Here is a 22,322-nt window from a genome sequence, read left to right as displayed (position 1 = left end):
AATAACAAGTATGGACTGGCAATTATCAGCTTTACCACTCTTTCTGTAGGTCAATTTAGCAGGGTTTATCACTTGAAGTGGTAAACGGTAGCCTATTTGTATGGGTTGTAGAACAGGGAGGAAGGTACACATACAAAGCTGAACAAATTTCACATAGCAACTACTTGTGATGGTGTGGAATGTGTTTTGTCAGTGAATGCAACATTTGCCAGTAGCCTATGGATGATATAGTGTTGTTGTTTTTTGTTTTTGTTTTTTTTTATTCTTCATCAGTTAGGTATCAACACATCCCCCTTCAACAGTCAACTGTCTAGGCTCTGATTTAATTACTGTCATCCAAATGACCAGAATGGTCTCAATCTTTGGAAAAGGCCTTTGGAAAGCTCGTAGAAACCAAAGGTGTGAAATAGTGGGACCAGGGACTTGTTGACTAGGTCTATAGATTGTTTAAAGTGCCAGCCAGAATCATTGAGAGATAGGCTGGCCATGGGACCAAACAAGTCGATGCTTTAAAGCCAGGCTCAAACTACACGACTAGCGATTGTGTGTCAGATTTTGGCGTCGGGGTTCACCGCACACTAGAAGAGAATCGCAACTGTCAATCTTGTCGCTGCTCGCAGCCACCGAGACAATAGTCCTTTTTCCATCAGATTCTGTAGCGAATTAAAAGTTATATCGCATTACTTTGAAGCGATTCAGGATGAGTTCGGTTGGTTTTCCATCAAACCGGACGATTCTAGCGAATTAAAATGACGTCACAATAAACGTGCTGATGCGCATTATTCTGGCTCGACAGATGATTTTCCATAACAAAATGCGACGAATGTAGCGAATTAGAATGGTCAGCAGCAAGAATTTCATTGCTCGCGCTGTTGTCAGCCTCACGGAAAAGAGTTACTAACTTTCAATAGGCTACACTTTTCATTTCTGAATACCACCAATGGGATTTTATTTAGCTTACTCTACACGCCCGACCTGGTGGCAGGACGTTCTATTCTCCCCAACCGTCCCGAGCAGCAGCATATATCCGAGCATAGTGCATTTGCATAATGGAAAATAGCAGCCAGGAACGTCATTTTCAGGTCCACCAACTTCGATCACCCCGGTAAGTTAAACCATCATAGTTATTACATTTGCAAACATGTATTCTATTGTATTCAGTTGTGTAATGTGCGATCTATTCTGTAGTTGGCGAATATTGCTCAGTCAGAAACAACAAAGTTACGGTTAAAAAACATGCTACATCTAATCGACAAAACGTTTGCATTGTTTAATTGCTAAGAAGCCTACACTTCCACCCTAACAAGTGGCATCTTGAGATTGCTACCGTTTTAGTATGGTTGGCTATGACGTTTCACATGTCTGTATGGATGTTTTTTTTTTTTGCTGTATAAGGATGCAAAACCTTCCATGTAAACTTCAGGTGTTGTACAATCAATGTACCAACCTCATGTAATAACTAGGCAGTAGTTATGCCACCCTGACGTCAACTTCTAAAAACATCACATAGGCTACCCACCATCATTTTACATGGACAACACCTCTGAAGCAATAACTTTACAAGTTATACAAGAACTGTGCATCTTATTCTGAGCCCAGTGGCCTTTGTCCTGACATATCCTGTCCAACCATTTGTCTTGCACTTTTCAGAACATGGACACACCTGATCTGACAGGGACCCCCACCATCGGCTGCTGAGTCGGGCCTTCCATGATGCAGCTGTGGTTATTGCAATGGCATGCCTGCAAAGACTGTTTCGTTTGGTTTGTACAAACCAGAGCTGTAAATAAACTACACAATTTGTACAGCTAAATTCCTCTGCAATTGAAAGTAGTTGATAAATAATGGCTGTGTGCATTTGTATGAAGTAAAAAACAATACATTAATAAATTACACATACTTAAAACCTGTTCTGGCCTTTCCTGTGTGCAACTTCAGTGAACAGACAGCACTACAACGAGAAGTCAAATAGTAAAACTACATACAGATCTCAGGCACAAGAAACATTGGGATCATAATAGTAAATGTTTATTTAAAAAAGAAAAAAGATTACATTGAACACGACTCATGACATGCCTGTACATGGGGCTGCTTCTTGTGTTGTTGGTACCCACATTGCTTCAGGGACTGAAAGCAGTATGTATTAACTGCATGCAAGTCATATTAGTTGAAACATCAGCTAAATGTATATTACTGATCCACAACATTGTAAACATTGTGCAGAGGGTTAAGGGCTGGAGCTGTAGAGCACTGGCAAATTCCATCTTCACAGTCTCCACACACCCATCTGAATGAACAAATATAAAGAAATTAGACCAGTTCAGGTTTTACTCAAGGAGGTACCATGGTGTATGAAAATGGCTGGATAGGGGAAATGTAACCAATGTTACTATTTACTGTACTTTTTCTGTGGAATGTTCAAGCATATGTATACCCAGCACATACATTTCAAAATGTCATGTCTGCTATAACAACCCTTGCACATAAAGGTAATTCACTCCAATTTCACGGGATGTTCTACTCCAGTAATACTAGGCAAGTGACAAATAAAACTCCTTATGTCTTTGTATTAGCTGCATGGGCATTTTTGGACATTGCCTTAGTGAGTGAACCTCATACCTGTGGCTACACCACCGTTAACATATCTTCAGACGGGAGGAGGACTGCCCTGGAATTCTGATACTGTGAAAAAACTGACATACAAAGACATGTACACAAGGACATGTTGTTAGACATGTATGAGCAGCTTCAAAGTGAACACGAGGCAGATTGGATTTCGCTCAAGGAATGAGTATTAAATAAAGTAATTGATTGAAAGACTAAGCTTATATGCTAGGGGGGCACTGATTGGCCAAAAGTCACAAACTGCAGAATTGTGATAAGATGCAATATTGAAAAATGAGTCTGTAGTGTTGAGTACAGTTTTAAATGTTGTTAATACTCTTCTCCACAGCTCACAGACATGTTATCATTAATTCCTATTTCAATTATGACACCATGTAGTTTTGTCATGAAAATTACCTTCCACAGAGGCTCACAGCTAGCCTGGCGATGCCATCCATGTACTCCACCCAAAGATTTTGGCTCCGCACATTGACGGAGTCAACAGTCGGCTATTCGCCCAGGCTAGCTCACAGCAACCTGTGGCCTATATCGGGCCATCTTCATCTGGCCCTTATGGCCCGTAGGAAAGCTATTAAGTGAAGTAATTACACCAGGAAGACAATCTGGAATACCGGTAAAACACCCCTCACAGAGATGGGGCGTGTAGCCACTGAGGTCACAGATGGAAAAAAAGTATCTTTCCAGCCCCTACAATGTTGAATTTGGAATGTGTGGCTGGCTATTAATGAAGCTTTTGGAATGTAAACACGTTGTTTTTAAGCAGAAAAGTATGTTTTATCAGCTTAAACAGTGGTGGTTCACTTTACCCCATGAATTTCTCTCTTGTAAAAAAAAAAAAAATGTCCCACAAATACCCCGCTCTCCCCTACAAGGAAGCACACAACATATCACTCTACCTGTACTCAAACCTTGTCAACTCATGGTCTTTTCCATCTTAGCTGGAGACCTAAAATAAAACAAATAGAAAACAAGTGAAAAAAGACTGCATGTGGATATCATAGCGTGTGTTGGTCTAGAGATTAAATTAAATACAGGTCATAACATCAAGCTTTCCAGTCACACGTCCATAGGCCTACTCATATGGTTAATCACTAGATAGGTGGATAGGTTGTTAGTTAGCTGTGGAGTTTCCATACCTTGCCAAAACATCGATAAATGCAGGAAGGTTTACAAGTGAGGGTCAATTCACCTGAGATCTTGAACATAATGTCCACATATTTGGTAGCAGTACCTCCTCTACATCTATGCACTGCCCACACGAACGAACATGCTGTTCGACTAGCTGATTTACTACTAGTTACTAGTCACGGTTAATTTAGCCTGGTTTACTAGCCAGATTTAACAGTTCATGTAATTAAGCCTTCTCTTCCTCCAACACACAGCAAGATGCTAACGTCATCTTATTTGCTAAAAACAGCTAACAAGCCAATCACACACACATACTTCAAAAATACGGGACATTTGGAAGAATACAGGCACACAAACTTACCGTTACCGTTGTCAACTGTGGCTTTATTCACGGCGGTGATCACAGTTGGTTGCTTTTTTGACAGAATAGATGAAATGGGAAGCTGTGAGCGGCTCAACAACAACATTTGAAGGCTCGCGCTGTGTTTTACCAATACCATCTGCGCCTGCGTGGCCAGTCTGTATCGCATTAACCTTTTCCATCACTTCTGATGCGATACAACTTAACCCTGAACCACCTATTTCGAGCGAATTATTTTAATGCGACAAAACAGGCGCTGAATCGATTTAACCCCTTTTCCATCACATGTATCGCATCACGTTCTTGATGCGCGTCACATTTAATCGAATTATTTCGTTGATGGAAAAAGGACTAATGCCCGACGTTCTATTTCCAGTCGCAAATATCAAACACTGTTTGATATCGACGATTTGCGATCGGCGACTCTTTGAGCTGCCAAAGTTCTATCTTAGAACGTCGCTCACGACGAGGAAATCTTCCCCGACAATCGCTTGCGATGGTCCTGGGGGGTAACGTTCCAGCGATTGTCGTAAGGGGGGGTTTCAGCCGAGAATCGGCGCGATAGTCGTGTAGTTTGAGCCAGGCTTAAGTGTTGTTTTTCTGTCCTTAAAATTAAAGGTTGTTTTTGAGAGTGACACATCCAAAGTAGGCCTTATAAGTTATTTTTAACAGATGGTGGACAAAGGTGTCAAACAATGGAAAGAAGTTGATCTGCACGCTGAGATTCACATAGTGAAGACTTAATTACTGAAAATATGAACCCTCTAATAATTAAATCACAATTAAACCGCTGGCCATTATTCATGTCACTAGCCTACTAGAGCCTCTGCCTGGGCATGTCTGGGCATAGCCTACAACTTGTTGTAGTAGGCCAGTAGGCTAATGCATTATGACAATGCTGCATGAAACGTTTGTCTTTGTCACAGTAATAGTCTCAGTCAGGATAAATTAGGCTACTCGCTGATCACTACAGTAAGTGGCTTTTGTTGCATATGATCAAACATAGCAAATCCACACATCAGGAGTGGGCGTGAAAGCGCTCCGTCGGGGGGCGTGGTGTTTCAAGGTAACTGAAGATGTCTATGGGTCGATCAGGCTTTAGCGTTGCACTCCCCCAACCTCGCACGAAGAGCGGAGGCCAAACGGAGGGGAGGCCGAGTGACCGCGAATCACTCTAGCAAGTTAACATCAACCTCCCTCAAACCTCCACGGTGCTTTGGGTGTCTCTTCTGTGCGTGACCGCTAAGTGCAAAAAGCTTAACACCAATTAGCAAAAGTATTCGTCACCGTTGGAAGACTGCCTTGTCGGTATGAGTGTGAGCACGGACGCTCACGCCACCTCGCCCACCTATCGCATCTGCTCCCTCTGTCAGAAAATGATCTTCGAAAAGGTACATTATTTTCCTTTAGCTTTTATAGTATGCGGTATGACTTGACAAGACCCTGCGTTTTTGTTGTGTGGTTTCGCGTTTTCGTGAAGCTGATAAGTCCACTAATTTTGACAACGGTGGTGTAGTCATGAGCGCACCCAGCGCAGCTTCGTAGGTTGTTTCAACCGGGCAGCCAGCCTTGATGGCTAACTTAGTGGACAGCGGTCCGTATAGGCTAGCCTACTGACCGGTTTACAGGTGGTTGCTTTGGTTCTGCTCATATTCAACGGTGGCATTATCAGTCAGCTTTATTTTTACTGAAAGCAAAACAATGCTATATTCAGGGGTTGAACTTTAAGTGAACACAGGCTTTGGCGATTTTTTCTTTTGTCTAAAATCAGATGGAACTTGTCTTGACCCAGTTACGTAAGACTTCATGTTCTCCCTAAAAAAGTGAAAAACACCTACCCCAAGTAGCCCATTCTGTCATATATTTGGGCGATAGCAAATACTCCTCTGCGGTAGTTGAATGTACAGTAGAGACGATAGCCACACACAACAGGAGAGATTTGCTACTTTAAAAAGATACGCTATGGTTGCGAGTGTGCAGAATGCGGCGGAATGCTGTCCTCCTTTTTGAGGTGCTATTCTTAGGGGTCATTCATCACTCCCTTGGTAGTGCTCATGACCCAGTTTTGAACGGGCCAACACAAGATGAGCATGGCAGTTTCTGGGTAGAATTCTTTCACCAGACTGCCTGCCACTTTATTGATTTTGTCACAAGCGCGTCATGGTTTATTATCTTTTTCAAATTCATCAATGTGACTAAAAAATGACTAATATGCACAATTTGTCAACCAACAACCAGCCCATCCCTGAAGTCCACCTTGTCATTCTCCATTTTTTGTTTTAAGAAGTAGGCCTATGGGATATGAAAGTCATGATGCAAGTTTGCAATTTGCATGGTACATTACTTGCAGCAACGTATTATTTGACTTTGAGGAGTTTTCAGGTAACTTAGGTCTATAACTGAGCTGTATAGTGGCTAGTAGTAAAAAGTAAAAGCTTTTTGACATTGACACTGTTTTCTAACAAAAGCTTTTATTTGCCTTTGTGTATTTACTTCTTTAAGTTTATTTTGCTCTACTTGTATGGACATTTATGCTATTCAAAGTTGTTCGGAGAAAGAGATGGGTCACACAATGTAGGGCATTTTGAAATTATGCTGGCATGTCAGCATCAACCAGTCAGTCAGATGTGTCTGCTCATGCATCTCTTCTCATTCTGTGCCTACAAGTCCTAGTTTGCAGAATGAAGACGGCAGCATCAAACCTTTTCCCAGCACAGTGCCTGTGCCTGTGTGTAGCTCGCCCTAGGGGATGTTGTTTACAACTCATTGAAGTGGGACGTGACATCATTTGCAACTCAGGGAAAGTCAGTGCTTGTGTTGTTTGTTTAAGGGATGATTAGATTAAATACAAATGAATGGTGCGCTAAATCACGAAGACACAAAGTGGATCAGACATTGTCTCATAGATAAGCCCATCATGACTCCTATGTCGCAATGTGCCTGTGGCGTGCACAACTTTATCAGGACAAAAAACATTCAGTATGTCTGTTTATGTACATAGCTGAGAAAGATCAATACATTCCTAAGCATGTGTGGCCATACAAGACACTCTGGGACACATGATGTTGTTTAAGTTAGACCTCAGCAGGGACAAAAAGTCACATTCCAGGGCATTGGCATAAACAGAATGCTGTGATTAAAGGGGCAGTTTGCTTTTTTTGAAATATGCTCCTGTTACATGTCCCCTTCATTAACATGAATGTGTTGTAAGCTTGCCTTTCTCCTCTTCTTTCTAGTGTTCTCTGAATCTGGTGATCTAAGTTCTTAGCATCTGTCATTGAACTGGGTGGCACCAAAAAGCTGAAGGGTACCAATTGGTCCCATTCGGTTCAATGATGCATGCTAAGAACACCAGTAGGAAGGTCTCTCAATTATTTAACTTAAGAGGAGATGTAAAATGAGCATATTTCCAAAAATGGTGAGCTATTCCTTTAAGGTACATTATAGACTTGGCATGGCATGACAGTGTTGACATGCCAACATCAAAAGGCGAAAGCACAGGCAAGCTTATGTGTGGAGGACTCCAGTTATATGTCATTGCATAGGGCTGCAGGAACAGCAGGAATAGGCACAATGTGTTATTGGTGCTTCGCGGTTGCAAGATCACTTACAGGGATTAATTGTCAGTTCAGTTATTTGGCCTATGTAATACGCTTTGTTGGTCTGGTATTGTTGTCCTTTTTCAGGTCAGAATTTTTGATCACCATTACAATAATAAGCTTACAATACAACACAATACAATACAATACAACACCATACAATACAACACCGTTACACGTCATTGACCCCTCTTGAATGGGAATCCTATTAGACCTGTGGCCTTTAGGGTGACCACGTTTTTGTTTTCAGCCGTAGAACATGTTTCCAAAACGTTTTCATTGCTACTTGATGTCGGAATGGAGAGAGAAGCACTTGATAGTTTGCTTTTCCATCCTCCATGGGCTAAGCTTATAATAATTCTGCTTCCACAGCTTAGTGTTGCTTTAAATGAACGATCTAATTAGTCTGCACAGCAGCAGCAGCAATAGAATTGGCACGGTTTGGGAATGAAACCTAACTCCATGACAAAACAAAAAATTGACTAGATATTTTGGTCTACTGTGACCCTTTTTTATTAGAGGTGATGCACGTTTTGCAGTTAGGCCACAATAGTGATGCCTGTTTCAAATAATGGAACGGAAGGTGAACAGGAAGGTTTACAGAACACAATTTGTATTAGGTTTACAGTCAGGACCATTTACCACCTACATTGAGAATTCCAAGCCGTCTGCATCATGTAAATTTGTCTCAATGCACATGATGAACCTTTATGGTAGAGTATGTAATATGTTGGTAGTTTACTTCCAGAATGTATGATGCTCTTCTTCATGAGAGTTTTTCCACCACTATCCCCTTCTAAGTATTCATAATGATGCAAAATTACAGTTTTCATACAACAGATGGATATTCTCCTTGTCCGCCATTTTGAATTTCCAGTAATAGACATTTTTAGCAGTAAAATTTACATTAATCAGACCAGTAAATTTTACTACTTAGTAAATATTCATGAAAAGATCAAATTTGGTAATGAGCTGCATAGTTGCAATGACTACACTGGCCTCCACCTTATAGCTTATCTCCAAGTCAGTATTATAATGGCACCCCTGTCTAGCACCGCTCCTGCTCCCTCAGTCGAAGCGAAGGGCCCAGGCCAGGCTGTGTGAACTAGTTTAGCGTGACGACTGACGAGTGGGTTTAATGAGAGTTGTTATCTAACCAGTGCATATTGCACAGCTCACATAGCCTTCGTAGAGAGAGAGACACACACACACACACACACACACACACACACACACACACACACACACACACACACACACACACACACACACACACACACACACACAGTGACACACTTATGCACATGGTAAGAGGGAATATGCTGATTCGCATGTGTGAATGTGCCCTCATGCCACGTTAGAAAAAAAAAGAAGATTATCAGGGGCCTTCTATCTGCGGGCCCTTTGTTTGCAGTGTCTGGACACTGGGGCTACTGCCGGCCTAATGTCTGTTTGCATTTCAGACAAGTCCATTGAGAGAAGGGGGCAAGAGCAAACTGTACATGTGCGTGTGTGTGTGTGTGTGTCAGGGGGAGTTCTAAGCAAACATTTCTGACGCAGGACCGTGTCCCTGTTACATATCAGACCTAGACCTACTAACTGCACTCATGGATATACCCCACACGGCAACCGTACACATCCTCCCAACCTGCGGTGGATCTGCTGATACCGACATATTTATGTGGGTCACGAGAACCGGGCCGGCGGACCGACGACATTTCGCCGTTTACGTTCACCGTTTGAAGGTGCACTGTGTAGGATGGTGGCCAGAGTAGGTATTGCAACTATGCTGCTCATTGAAACTGTAGCCTTTTCATGAATATTTCCAAAGCAATAAACTAAAAGTAAAACAAAGTTTTGCATCTAAAAATGCCTATTTCTGGAAATACAAAATGACAGACATGGAGAAGATCCCCCTTTTCATGTATAAAAAGTGCAAAAAACATTGCACAGTGCACTTTTAACTTTTAACCTGTGCCCATTTCCACCTCTTCGTTTATTTTCCCACTTGTTCTCTGTTTGTGCTTCCGCACCATTTTTGTCTGACAATTTGTATAAATCGAGTTGTGTTTTTCTGAGCAGATGTACTCCTTCATTTAGTTTACTAGTCCACCTCAAGTGCATGTCCTTGCATGTCTACCTCAAGCGCACTATACAGTGTACTGTAAAGAGGCAGTGTTGTTGATATGAGCTACCCGTGGAGCTGAGTTACCAACCCATTGCAGCACAATACAACACAACAGCACCCCTCAGGGTTAGTGTAAGGATTTGTTCTATTGGTAACTCGTATCGGTAAAGCAGCCCATATCGACAGAGCGCCGGTCCAATGTCCAGTTTCCTCCAGGCCGAGGGCCAGCGCTTTATGGCAGAGTGCCCTGCGACTGGTTTTATGATGTGGGGGTAAAGCGGGTGGCAGCCAGTGGTCCGATGCTGTAAAATCCTCCCAGCTGATACAGCGTTTTAATCTTATCTTCTCCTTCACCTGTTGCTGCAGAAAACATGTTGACAGCCTTGGGCTCCCTCTTTGTATTCTTGGACCCAATTTTACTGCTGTTTTAATGCCCTCTATTTGAAATTGGCTTATGGGTTATGATATGAGGTGACAATTTATTGTGCTTGCAGAAAATGATAAGGTAAAAAGTACATTTAGTTTTTGTTAGTCAAGTGCACGTTTAATGATGTTTGAACATCATTGAAATCGTATACGATCTGGCCTTTTACTTTATCTTCAGCAAGCTGCTAAATTCTATCATGACTTGAACTTTCTGCAAGCACTGGTCTCGTTTTGTAAACCCACTTCTCTCTATGCTTCTGATCAGCTACAGCTACACATTACAATCTATCAGATCACCCCTTCCTTTTACTTGCCTACCAGCATGGTCAATGTCAGAATTTGATTGTCATTGGCCCTGTTTACATGAGACATTTAATTCAGAATTAACTCAATTTAATTCTGAAGAAAGCTTAATTCTGCTTTGAAAACGTCATGTAAACACTTCACAATTCGGAATTGAAATAAAGTTCAATGTAAACTCGACGATTCGGAATGATTCATTCTGAATTAAAAACGTCATGTAAACTTGGCCACTGTCTTAAACGTGCTCCAATCAGCTCTTAGAAATGCTTAAAGGTCAATTGGTTCTGGATCTAGGGAAGATTTGACATATCAGAGAAAGTAGGCCCACAACATCACAGGAAGTATGGAGGGGGTCAGGCTAGCGGAGAGGCCAGTGGGGTCTTCCTGTTCGGTTGACGCTGTAACAATGCTAATGCTTTTCAGCAGTATTATTGTCAGGTCATCATCACATGTTTTAAATTGCTTCAGAGTTTTTCCTCCAGTGATCAGGAGGATATGAGCCTGTAGGCTGAATAGAGCCTGCAGGTGTCCTGATAAGCTGACCTACAGCACACACACATATACACATACACACACACACACACACACACACACACACACACACACACACACACACACACACACACACACACACACACACACACACACACACAGACAGTGAGTCATGCACTTGAAGACAAGCTACCGTACCAGCAGCATGTCGCTCTGGGCCCTGGCAAAATGAAGCACATCATGGCAGTATCTATACTTGCTATATAAAACATGACCCTCAATGCAGCACCTATAGGCAGAGTGTGATTTTTTTTCTGTAGAAACCAGAGATGGGTCACACTGTATTTTCTTTTAAAGTTGTAAACAAGATTAGTGTTGTTGCATTAATGGCTATGAAGTGCTTTTGTCCCCCAAAGATTAAACAATCATACAAAGGTGGGGATAACAAAGTCAGAAAGGAAGGAAAACCTCACCTTCGCCCTCTGTAAAGAGAACCCTGCCAGTGTCTATACTAGGAAAGGAGCCATAATGGGTGATACTATGTGCTGTTACCATGGCAGAGCCTATAGGGTTGGCCGTGCATGCATTTTACGCTTTGTCACTGCGCCAGCATCTTTTGGCCTTTACGGCCACTGTATGGGTTGACACTGGATGGTGTGGCAGTGTCTATAAGATGTCACTCTACGCTTTGTCACTGTGGCAACCCCTTAAGAGGTGACCCACTATCGCTCCAGTCCTCAATGAGTGCCAACTCGGTGAGCATGGTTGGGATATCTGGTTGCCATGACAGCCTGCAGCTTATGTGCTGGAGAGGCTCGGGCACACAGCCAAGGCTGCACAGCCTGGCAGCAGGGTTAGCAAGTTCAACTGCATTTTCTTACAGCCCATACCAGGTCATGTTTTTTTGTAGGCAAGTTTTTTCTCTTTTATCTAGGTCACGATAAATCAGAACTTGACTACAGTGGTACTTCATACGTCTGAAGTATTGTGTGTCAGCTGATGACATGTTGACGGTTTGATGTCATGCTATCGAGGTTGTATTAGGTTTTACATTAGATGGCAAAGGTTGTAGGTGTAGCCTATCTCCTGTGCACACTACTTACTTGGTAGTCAAAGATGTACAGTTAAAGTAAAGGAGAAATTAAATGCTTATTCTGTTTTATTATTATTATGTATTTATCCCTTTCTGCTGAGCTGATTTGTTTTATGTTAAGCAAATATACACTTTAGCCTCCTATAAAAGGGTTGGATGCAGAAACTTTAAGAGGGCGATCAGAATCTCACTGCAATCCCTGTAATGGTTGTATTGTAAACTTGAGATGAGTATATACCGTAAGTAACACAACAACAGATACAAAAAGATGTAACCTAAAAAAAACCATTAAACTGACATTGTGATATTTTAAAATATTGGCCATGACATCTGATTCATCAAACTGAAGCCTCGACCGACATAAAGGGAATCGTTTCTCAAAATGAAGGATCATTTTTAAATACATTTCATCTGAAATATTTTACCAGGATCTCCCACTGGCTTTTGAGCGAAGAAAGAAACCGAGGGTCAAATTGTGTTAATGGAGAGAGCTGAGCTAGCCCACCAAGAGCCAGGTTAAACCAACATACCATGACAGCTGAAACCAGGGGTGCAGCTTCAATATCTCGTACCATGCTGAGATTGCTGAGACCGTGGCTGCCACTGCTGCAATCTGCTGAGTCATTGACTACCACTGACGCTTTCCATGAATGTTGTCCCTCAATATTATATTCTGTGTGTTTTCCCAGGAGAGGAGTAGAAGCATGCAGACGCCCTACTCCCCCGGGCCCAGCTCCTTCATACCAGAGGAGGAGGTAAGACATGGAGGGTTTGGTATAATTTAAAGGAGTATGCCACTATTTGGGGGCTTAATACAGTTAAAATCGTTGGCCAGGGTTTATAAAGGTGGTAAAGTGTCTTATTTTTCATGTAAGCCGTTGTCTTGCTTTAAGACAAGTTAAAAGAGGGAGCATGTCGCTAAGCTAGTGAAAGTCAATGGATCCGTGTGGCATGCTACAATGCTACACGGATCCATTGACTTTCACTAGCTTAGCGACATATTCCCTCTTTTAACTTGTCTTAAAGCAAGACAACGGCTTACATGAAAAATAAGACACTTTACCACCTTTATAAACCCTGGCCAAAGATTTTAACTGTATTAAGCCCCAAAATAGTGGCATACCCCTTTAATGCCCGTATAGAATAGACTTTAACACACACACACACACACACACACACACACACACACACACACACACACACACACACACACACACACACACACACACACACACACACACACACACACAAAAAAGGACCACAATTCTGCACAAATAGCCACTGCTCCATCAACCCTGCGAACTGCAGGTACATTAATCATCTAATTGCATGCTTCTAACTGGTGCGAGTTTTCCTACCAGTTTCTTATGTGTACACATGATGATGTAGGGCTCAATGCGGTATGCAGATATCCTGACAAGAAGTGCTCCAATACTAAATAAATGGCATCTCTTCTGAAATGACTAATTGTCAACAAAGCCTATTAGAGTTTATTAGAGGTCCATTTATTGCCACTTTTTGTACATGTGCTAGTGTAACATGTGAGAAATTCATTATCAATGTCAAGTTCAACAGATGTTTCCGTCCAAAAGACAATTTGCTAATATAGCAACATTTTAGACAATAAAGCTTTTTGAATCTTTGAATAAAACTGTGTCGCTATGGTTCATGCATCTTGAACTCCGCTTGTGTCTCCTCCCCTCCCCTCCTCGGTATTCCTGTGTAGATCGTGGAGGCGTGGTCGCTGGAGTCGTGGTCCGTGGACCCCCAGACGGAACTGCTGCTGGCCGAGCTGTGCTCCCCCGCGGGCCGCCTGGACCACCTGACGCAGGTGATGGGGCTCCACCCACACTACCTGCAGGCCTTCCTCCGGTGCCAGTTCTACCTGCTGAGGAGAGACGGCCCGCTGCCCCTGCACTACAGACACTACATCGCCATCATGGTGAGACAGGAAGCACATACTGTTTTCAGACCCACCAGAACTGTGCTGGTGCCGTTGCCCTTACCAGTTACGTTCGGCTCTAAAGTACTTACCTCCGAACTGTTGCGAGCGCTAACATCTGCGGTGTGAATGGGCTGGCCGTAATTATGTGCTGCAATGGGCACGGCACGCTTCTTACTCGACCTGAACACGCCAATAGACCCTTAGAAAAGCGACAGGGGCTTTTTTTTACTTTCGGAATATAGTAGTAACAAGCACAATATGTTGTCACAAGTCAAAGTAGGTCGGGGGGGTTTATGAAGTCATGCAGCATTGGGGCAATACAGATAGCGGTTATTTAACTGTAAGGCTGGTCAAAGGGCCATGAGTTAGCAGATAGCAGTGCAAGTTCCAGCTGCAACAACTTGAGTGTGTAGATTCTAGAAGTTGCATTTTTACTTAAACGTATCAGAAAAAGATCATATGTTCTAAACTTCATTGGTTTGTAACCTGGTAGTGTTTTTCAAGCAGATTTCACTTTGCTGCTTCACTGTTCAGCCGCTTCTGCATCCTTTGTTTGAAGTGGATTTGTCATTTTGTCAGTGGTCCTCATACTGTCTGTGTATCTGTGATTGGAAATAGGCAGCAGCGCGACATCAGTGTTGGTTCCTGGTGCTGCTGCACGTGCAGGAGTTCTACCGGATAGGAGTCTGTCTGGAGTGGCTGAAAGGCCTGCAATACGCCAACGAGAAACTAAGAAATCTCAACAATCTCAACAAAATACTGGCACACAGACCCTGGCTCATCACCAAGGAACACATAGAGGTAGGCCATGTCATGCATTCACTGAATCCGTGCCTGCTGGTAAAATGGTGCACTCTCCATTGTCCATGTAAATAAGTCATACCATGGATTTCATAGTGTTATATTCCTAACAAAATGTAATAAAACTACATCTGAGTACAAGTGAAAGGGAAATCAATCAATCAGTCAATCAATCAATCATAATTCAATGATTAAGTGTGGAAATGTAAGTAAATATGTAATATTTCTGTAATATTTGGGTAACACTTTACAATAACTATCCAAAAAAAGCTTTATAAACACTTTATAAACAATTAACTAATTATCAACAAAATGTTTAAGAATGTTTATAAATGGGCTAGAAATACTAGAAATACTAGAAATACAGACACAGCACAGTTTTGTCGGTCCTGGAAGTTCATCCTCCAAAGACCAGAAGGCATGAAACCACATAAAACTCACACAGTAGAAGTTGATTCCCACTCCACTGTGCTGTCGTAGTTTGGTTCTTACTCATTTACAAACATTTGTAAATGCTTTCTGAAATGTTAATTATAATTAAATGTTAATAAAGTGTTTATTAAGCTTTTTAGGGTAGTTATTGTAAAGTGTAACCAATATTTGTGTATGTATGCGTATATGAACATTTCAATATTCAGTTATCTATGATGTAGAAATGTCACATTATTATATCCATATGTTTCAGTATTCATCATCTGTCATTCATTCCCAGGGCCTGCTGAAGACGGGAGAGAACAGCTGGTCTCTAGCTGAGCTTGTCCACGCCGTGGTGTTGATGGCACACTTCCATGCACTGGTCAGTTTCATCTTTGGCAGTGGCATCAACCCCGACTCCCCTGCTCCAATCAGCACGCACTGCACCTGTGAGCCTACCAGCCCCAGCCAATCAGAACAGGACGCTCTCCTCAGCAAGAGTCCAGAGGTCAGTTAGCCCAGGACAGCTGTTGAAAAAAACCCTGTCTGCCAATTGCACTACTGACAAAACACAGTCTAAAGGTTAATTCAGGTCAATACAGTGGCACCATTCACACTGGTTGCCAGCCAATAACATCACAATAAAATGCAATTATTTTACTGCGACAGTCGGTTGCAGCATAGTTTTTTATGGTATACTTATCGCACAACTGATGATAAAAGACTTGTAGGGTTGACTCCTAAAACCCTCACCTTCATGCGTGATGTCAAGGTTCTTTTTTTACAGCCTACTGTGGCAAAGTACAATGATTACTGTACATGAATGCAGAAATTGAGAAAAAAAATGTCTAATAAATGTAATAACGACAAGCATGGAATTTGGTAACAGGACAAAGGAGGGGGTTTGAAGTTCGTTTCAGGTCTACACTCAGTTTCACAATGTGTAGTTCCTGCCATTTTGGCTTAGTAGGGCATTATCACTTTATCGACTGTGGTGAGGGAAAGAAATGTGCTGCTCACCACATGTCTTTTGAAGAAATACATTTGTCACTCACTACACATGTTTTGATGCTCATCGTGCATTTCAGAGCGAGCTGGAGTCTCTGTTGGAGAGGATGAGGAGGCTACGAGAGGAGCGGGAAGAGGAGGAGGCCACGGAGGAGGAGATGGTCATCCGCTTCGAGAAGGAGAAGAAGGAGAGCCTGCTAGTCAGCTCTGCAGGTAGAGTAGCGCAACACATTGCTAAATGGACTAAAATACATGTATTAAGCACCTGTGTAAAGTTGGCACCCCATATGTTGAAAATATGAATAACAGCATTTTGGTTCATTTGTGCACGATTGTGCAGGCAAAATGAGCGTTTGTGCACAAACCGTCTTGAAGATATTTACATTTTAAGAGGTTGGTGACCTTAGGTCACTCGGCACCCCATTAACATCCAAATGACTCAAAAATTGTTTGCTTCGTTTGTGCAGGCAAAATTAACGTTTGTGCACAAGCCTTTTTTATGTTATTTAACATTCTAATTTTTTTGAAGGTAGGTGTCACTCAGCACCCCGTCAACATCCAAATTACTCGAAAATGGTTGGAATCGTTTGTGCAGACAAAATTAATGTTTGTGCACAAACCATTTTCTTATTATTTAACTTTTTATTTTAAGTAGGTCGTTTGCCTGCACAAATGAACCAAAATGCTTTTTTTTCATATTTTCAACATATGGGGTGCCAACTTCACATAGGTGTATTAAGCAGGACTTTGACGTCAACTTTTTTTGCTCACCGGTTACTGTGGCCAGTGGTTTTACAGTCACTAGCCATTTAGTCTTTCTGCTAGCCTAAGTTTTGGTGTCAGTTTCTTAAGAATATGCTTGCATTTAATACATACTTACATACAGACAATTGATGTAACTACTATTTGCCACACCAAAGAATAAGTCGAAGTGACTAGTGAGACTGAACTTGTTACTAGCCACTGCCAAGTATTACCAGCATTTGGCTAGTTGGCTGGTGCCAATGTCAAGCCCTTGTATTTAGTATTTATAAATGGCCGCTCATCAGTATGCGGATTATCCTCTCAACCCGATTACTTCAACTGATGTCTTGATCCTGCACCCATTTAATGGATGAGCGTGATTGGCTTGATTGTGTGGAACACACCACACCATACCACACCAAAGCAGGTACACGCACAGTGAATTTTATACCTGACAATTAAAGCCATGAATAATGTCTCTGCATAATATTGTCTAGCACTACATTTCATTGTCAGGGAACTAAAAGGGGGTTCTCGCTGAAAGAGTTTAGGAACCACTGGGTTAACCTAATAGTAGTTTTCACTTAGCAGAAACGATAGTGAAAGTGTCACATAGCTGATGGCAGATGTCTAACTTAATCCCATACTTGTTTCTTTCCTTCAGACTTCGACGACCAAAGGATTTCCCCATCCCGAGTTTCACGCTTTGTTGAAGACGCTGCCTTTGGCTATGAAGATTTTGCCCGGCGAGGAGAGGACAGCCCTCCAACATTTCGAGCACAGGTACATACAGTACTTCTTTAACCATGCCATGTCCTGCATCCCCCCAATAATTCATTACATTTAAACCTCATGAAAACAATCATACAATAATCTGGTGATAATCATACCATACTGATGGGTGGATGGATGGATGGATGGATGTGTGCATTGAGCAATGGATTTGGACGTGGAGAGTTTTTTCCTTTCAGTCACCAGACTCAAGAACTCTAATAAATACCTTTTTTCTCTCTCTCTCTCTCTCTCTCTCTCTCTCTCTCTCTCTCTCTCTCTCTCTCTCTCTCTCTCTCTCTCTCTCTCTCTCCAGGACTACTCCTGGGAGGATCATGGCTTCTCGCTGGTGAACCGACTCTACTCGGACATCGGTCTGCTCCTGGATGAGAAGTTCAGGACGGCGTGTGACCTGACCTACTACAACATGGCCAGCCGCGAGGGGGTGGACACCAGCATGCTGCGCAGGGCCCTCTTCAACTATGTGCACTGCATGTATGGCATCAGGTGAGAAGACCATCTCAAAGGCCTACTGTAGCTGACCTCCATTACTTGCCATTGGAGAGAGGAAGGTGGTGGCAGAAGCTTCCATCAAATGTTCTCAAAATTGACAGCATTAGCTGATTAGCAAGGCAATTTCACATAACCGATTTTAGAACCGTCATTACACCTGCCCCCATTCCCTCATAGTTGTTGGTGGGTGGGTCCCCAATTGAACTCCATCTGAAATTTAAAAAAAAAGACTGTTTTGCTCAATCATTTGGTAGTCCTTTATTTTCCATTGAATTGAGAGGGAAATTACTCATTTTCTCAGCTTCTTTTAATGCCGTAATGCTTATTTTACAGTAGATGATGTTCGATCACCTTTTTGCAGCTCCGGAGGCCAAGTTGGCCAGATCTGGCCTGCATTGTATTGCCTTTGTCTGTGCATGAGAATAATACATTTACATTATGTTGGCTCTTTGTGTTGCAGGTATGATGACTATGATTATGGAGAGGTAAACCAGCTGCTGGAGAGGAACCTGAAAGTTTACATTAAGACTGTGACCTGCTACCCAGAGAGGACCACACGCCGCATGTATGACAGCTACTGGCACCAGTTCCGGCACTCAGAAAAGGTGTGTTGTTGATGATGATGATGATGATGATGACGACTTATTCCTGAATTACAACATGCTAAATGTAGTTTTCTGTGTAAATAATTCTCATTAGATTATCCCAAGGCTGCATAGTTTCATTTATTTTTATTCCATACTGCACAGCCTTGGTCTCCAAACAAAGGCCCACGGGCCAAATCCGGCCAAATTTTAAAAAAAAATGTGTGTGATTTTCGAACACTAAAACTTCAGTGGGTCATCTCTCCAAGGCATTCACAGAGAGGTCTTATGCTAACACTCTCATAACAGACATTGACAAGAAGGGAAAACGGAACAGTGAAAAATGTTTCTCATTGGGTTGGGGTGTTAGTTTGGCCCGCAGCCTTACTTGCTCTACATATTTTTGCCCTTGGAGAAAAATAATTGGAGACCACTGCTATACAGTGAGTTAGTATGCTCTGGGAAGTAAATAGTATGAAAGATATATACATTTATGCATGGAGTATTTATCTCTGACCGCACCATACACCGAACAGCTGATTTACCCTCTTGTCCGTCTCCATCCTTCTTTCCAAGGTTCACGTGAATCTTCTGCTGATGGAGGCTCGTATGCAGGCCGAGCTGCTGTACGCACTTCGGGCTATCACACAATATATGACCTGACCAGATGTGGGCGCCACTGAGTCACTCCTGCCTATCACTTCCGAACGATAGGTGCCTGCTGACACCCACATCACCACCTTGCCTAACACACACCTTTTTTAACCCCCCCTCCTCTCTTTTTATACTTTTCTACTGTGAATCCAAATGGAGAATGGAGCCTGGAAAGAGAGTTGTAGTGGGAAATGTTTTAGACCACATTCCCTTGCTGTACATTTTTTTTGTGCTTTGTCATGTTTTTCCCGTTAAAAATGGAATCATGAAGGCCTTCATTGCGAGGCAACACAATGAGAGGAAACCCAATCGTTAAGCAAAACCAAAACACACACACACACACACACACACACACACACACACACACACACACACACACACACACACACACACACACACACACACACACACACACACACACACACACACACAGACAAATAAGGATTGTGTAGAACGCAAAAAATAAGCCTTAACTGTTATTTTGAAGCACACGTGTCTTATGGCCAAAATTTGAGTTATGGGTTCACCCCATGTACTATTATCAGTATTATTTGACAATTTTAAGTAAAGGCAAACGAAAAAAGCTGTATATTTTTTTACTCTAAAAAAGTGTACTGAATCTAAGTGCAATATTCCTCCACAGCATTACCAATTTCATTTTGCCTTATGAAGGACGTTTGTTTGTTTGTTTGTTATCATCCAATTATACAGTACTGCACAGTTTGCTGTAAGTACAATACCAAAAAAGATTGTAATGTTTGAAAACCTAGAGAAGGCAGCTAAGCACCCGCTTTTACCTTCTTGACTGACTATGTCTATGTATGTGGACAAGCCTTCTGCATGCGTGCATGCTTTACAGCCATATGGCTTGCTGTCCAAACAGGGTTGTATCTGCAAGGGGGCTTTCTGAAAAGCAGATTTTAGCCCTTACCATGGTATGTTACCTCGGAGCAAGTGCCTGACCTTCTAATACCAGTTTTGTGTGGCATGATTTTCTTTAATAAACAAGGAAGCCACAACAGACCTTTCTAGTAGACATCCAGTGCTTACTTTTGAGCCCTAATTCACACATCATTATTATAATCATTACTATTATCATAAAGCCATTCTATAGTGCAATAATATATATAATTTTGCGGCATTTTAATACCTCCACTATTGATCTGTTGTACCATCTTTTAAAATTTTGAAAGTTCAGCATGTCCGAGTCAATATTGATAGTTTTGCAATGTCAATTGTAGGCCAGTGGTCCTCTGTTTCACACTGGTAGGATTTTAACTGAAAATATTCATTAGCCAGGTTGCCATCTCTGATTGCCCGCTTTCCACTTGTGTTACTCACTTGTGGTTTGCATAGTGTAATCCACTAAATTGTCTCTGCATTCTAAACAAAGATTGGTGTAAACAACATGCGCTCCATAAAAGCACAGGTCTTGCCTGAGTTGGCTACCTGGTTTGGTCGCTACCAACACACGTATTTGGTGAAAATGTGTTATTTAGAGCATGACAGTGGAATGAAGGGGGGTCTTGAATGGAAGGAAAAACTACGCTGTGAGCCTTAAAGGAACAACCCACCAGTTTTGGAAACATGCTCATTTTACACCTTCCATTGATTTATTTTTGAACGATTGTGCAAAGCAGCATGGGATTTCCCAGGCTACCCTTCTCCTGGTCTTCCAGACAATCTCTGAGTCTGGTGATTTCACTTCTTAGCATGCATCATTGAACCGGATCATTGAATGGTACTAATGCTAAGAAGTAATATTACCAGAATTATTGAGTGGCTGGGAGACCAGGAGAAAGCTTAAAATCAATTATTTACATCAAGTGGAAGGTGTAAAATTAGCATATTTCCAAAAATGCTGGAGTGTTTCTTTTAAAATTTGCACCAAAGGTTACGCCATTTGTAACTTGCTGTGGTGTCACTCCACACAGTAATCACACTGCTGCTGTTGGCCATTTATTTGCTTTTCATGTGCAATTAAACTTGTGTTATTTTTATTTCATTATATTAAGTGTTTGTCCAAAGTTTTTAGTCCCATGTTTTTTTGTGTGTGTCTTTCGTTCACTGTAAATTAATCCAAAAATGTATTTATCACTACAAAACCAAGCGCAACACGGTTTAGGTTAAGCTCTTAACTGGAAGTGTCATGGACTGGTAACTCCATGGCCGTTGCACAGTTGTTGCACAACACATTCATTTCATTTTTTTGTTTTGTTTATTTGTTGGATGTAAGAAAGATGCAGTGAATGTAGATAAAGTCATGTGCTGTATATATGTCTGATATAATTAAAGGTTAACACACGTGCCAGTCTGCTGCAACCAATAATTTTTTTTGTCTTTGTAGTACTTGTCCTGCCATTTCTGTGCCTGATTGTTTTAACCAAAAGCTGCAGAACTTAAATAAATGTTAAATTAAACACATTTCATAAAGTGTCTAATTGGCATTGTTGTCATTTATTCGTGTATGGAAGGTGATGGCAATACTATGCTATAATAATACTTGACTAACAGGATAAGGGGAGTCGGCCTACAGACTTCAATATCTATTATCTGGTCCTCTCCTGATGCCTGTGGCCTTGTGACATGAGGCAAGACGTCATTGACTATAGAAGTTTGTCTTTGGAGGCTAGGCGTCAACGAAGCATGAAGCCATGGCACAAGATAAGGACTGGAGATTCAATAATGAGATGCACCCAGAGCCTACGGTACATCAGTACCAAATGACGCCAA

General features: G+C 41.9%; 1 protein-coding gene and 1 long non-coding RNA gene across 2 annotated transcripts; one reads left to right on the top strand and one right to left on the bottom strand.

The window, feature by feature from the left end:
* Nucleotides 1-2,060: 2,060 nt before the first annotated feature.
* LOC134452274 (uncharacterized) lies at nucleotides 2,061-4,337 on the bottom strand. The gene is made up of 4 exons (XR_010035417.1): nucleotides 4,115-4,337; nucleotides 3,522-3,571; nucleotides 2,620-2,693; nucleotides 2,061-2,287 (listed from the first exon to the last, which is right to left on the bottom strand). It is a non-coding gene; the product is annotated as an uncharacterized LOC134452274 (long non-coding RNA).
* Nucleotides 4,338-5,229: 892 nt separating this feature from the next.
* sesn3 (sestrin 3) lies at nucleotides 5,230-22,030 on the top strand. Its single transcript, XM_063203853.1, has 10 exons — nucleotides 5,230-5,505; nucleotides 12,845-12,910; nucleotides 13,882-14,097; nucleotides 14,719-14,901; nucleotides 15,614-15,823; nucleotides 16,404-16,536; nucleotides 17,732-17,850; nucleotides 18,155-18,345; nucleotides 18,812-18,956; nucleotides 19,512-22,030. Exons 1-10 carry the CDS (start codon nucleotides 5,425-5,427, stop codon nucleotides 19,596-19,598), a joined length of 1,431 nt encoding a protein of 476 aa, XP_063059923.1. The 5' UTR covers nucleotides 5,230-5,424; the 3' UTR covers nucleotides 19,599-22,030.
* Nucleotides 22,031-22,322: the final 292 nt, after the last annotated feature.

The sequence above is a fragment of the Engraulis encrasicolus genome, chromosome 7 (genome assembly GCF_034702125.1).
Source record: "Engraulis encrasicolus isolate BLACKSEA-1 chromosome 7, IST_EnEncr_1.0, whole genome shotgun sequence".
Classification (NCBI taxonomy): Eukaryota; Metazoa; Chordata; class Actinopteri; order Clupeiformes; family Engraulidae; genus Engraulis; species Engraulis encrasicolus.
The sequence above is the reverse complement of the archived record's forward strand: the minus strand, read 5'-3'. Positions and strand labels throughout refer to the sequence as shown.

What these genes read in the sequence shown, in the direction of transcription:
- sesn3 (XM_063203853.1), top strand. Translation starts at nt 5,425, where the DNA reads ATGAGTGTGAGCACGGACGCTCACGCCACCTCGCCCACCTATCGCATC. An exon ending in TCACCAAGGAACACATAGAG is followed by an intron (nt 14,902 to 15,613) that starts GTAGGCCATGTC and finishes ATTCATTCCCAG; the next exon opens with GGCCTGCTGAAGACGGGAGA. An exon ending in CCTGCTAGTCAGCTCTGCAG is followed by an intron (nt 16,537 to 17,731) that starts GTAGAGTAGCGC and finishes TCTTTCCTTCAG; the next exon opens with ACTTCGACGACCAAAGGATT.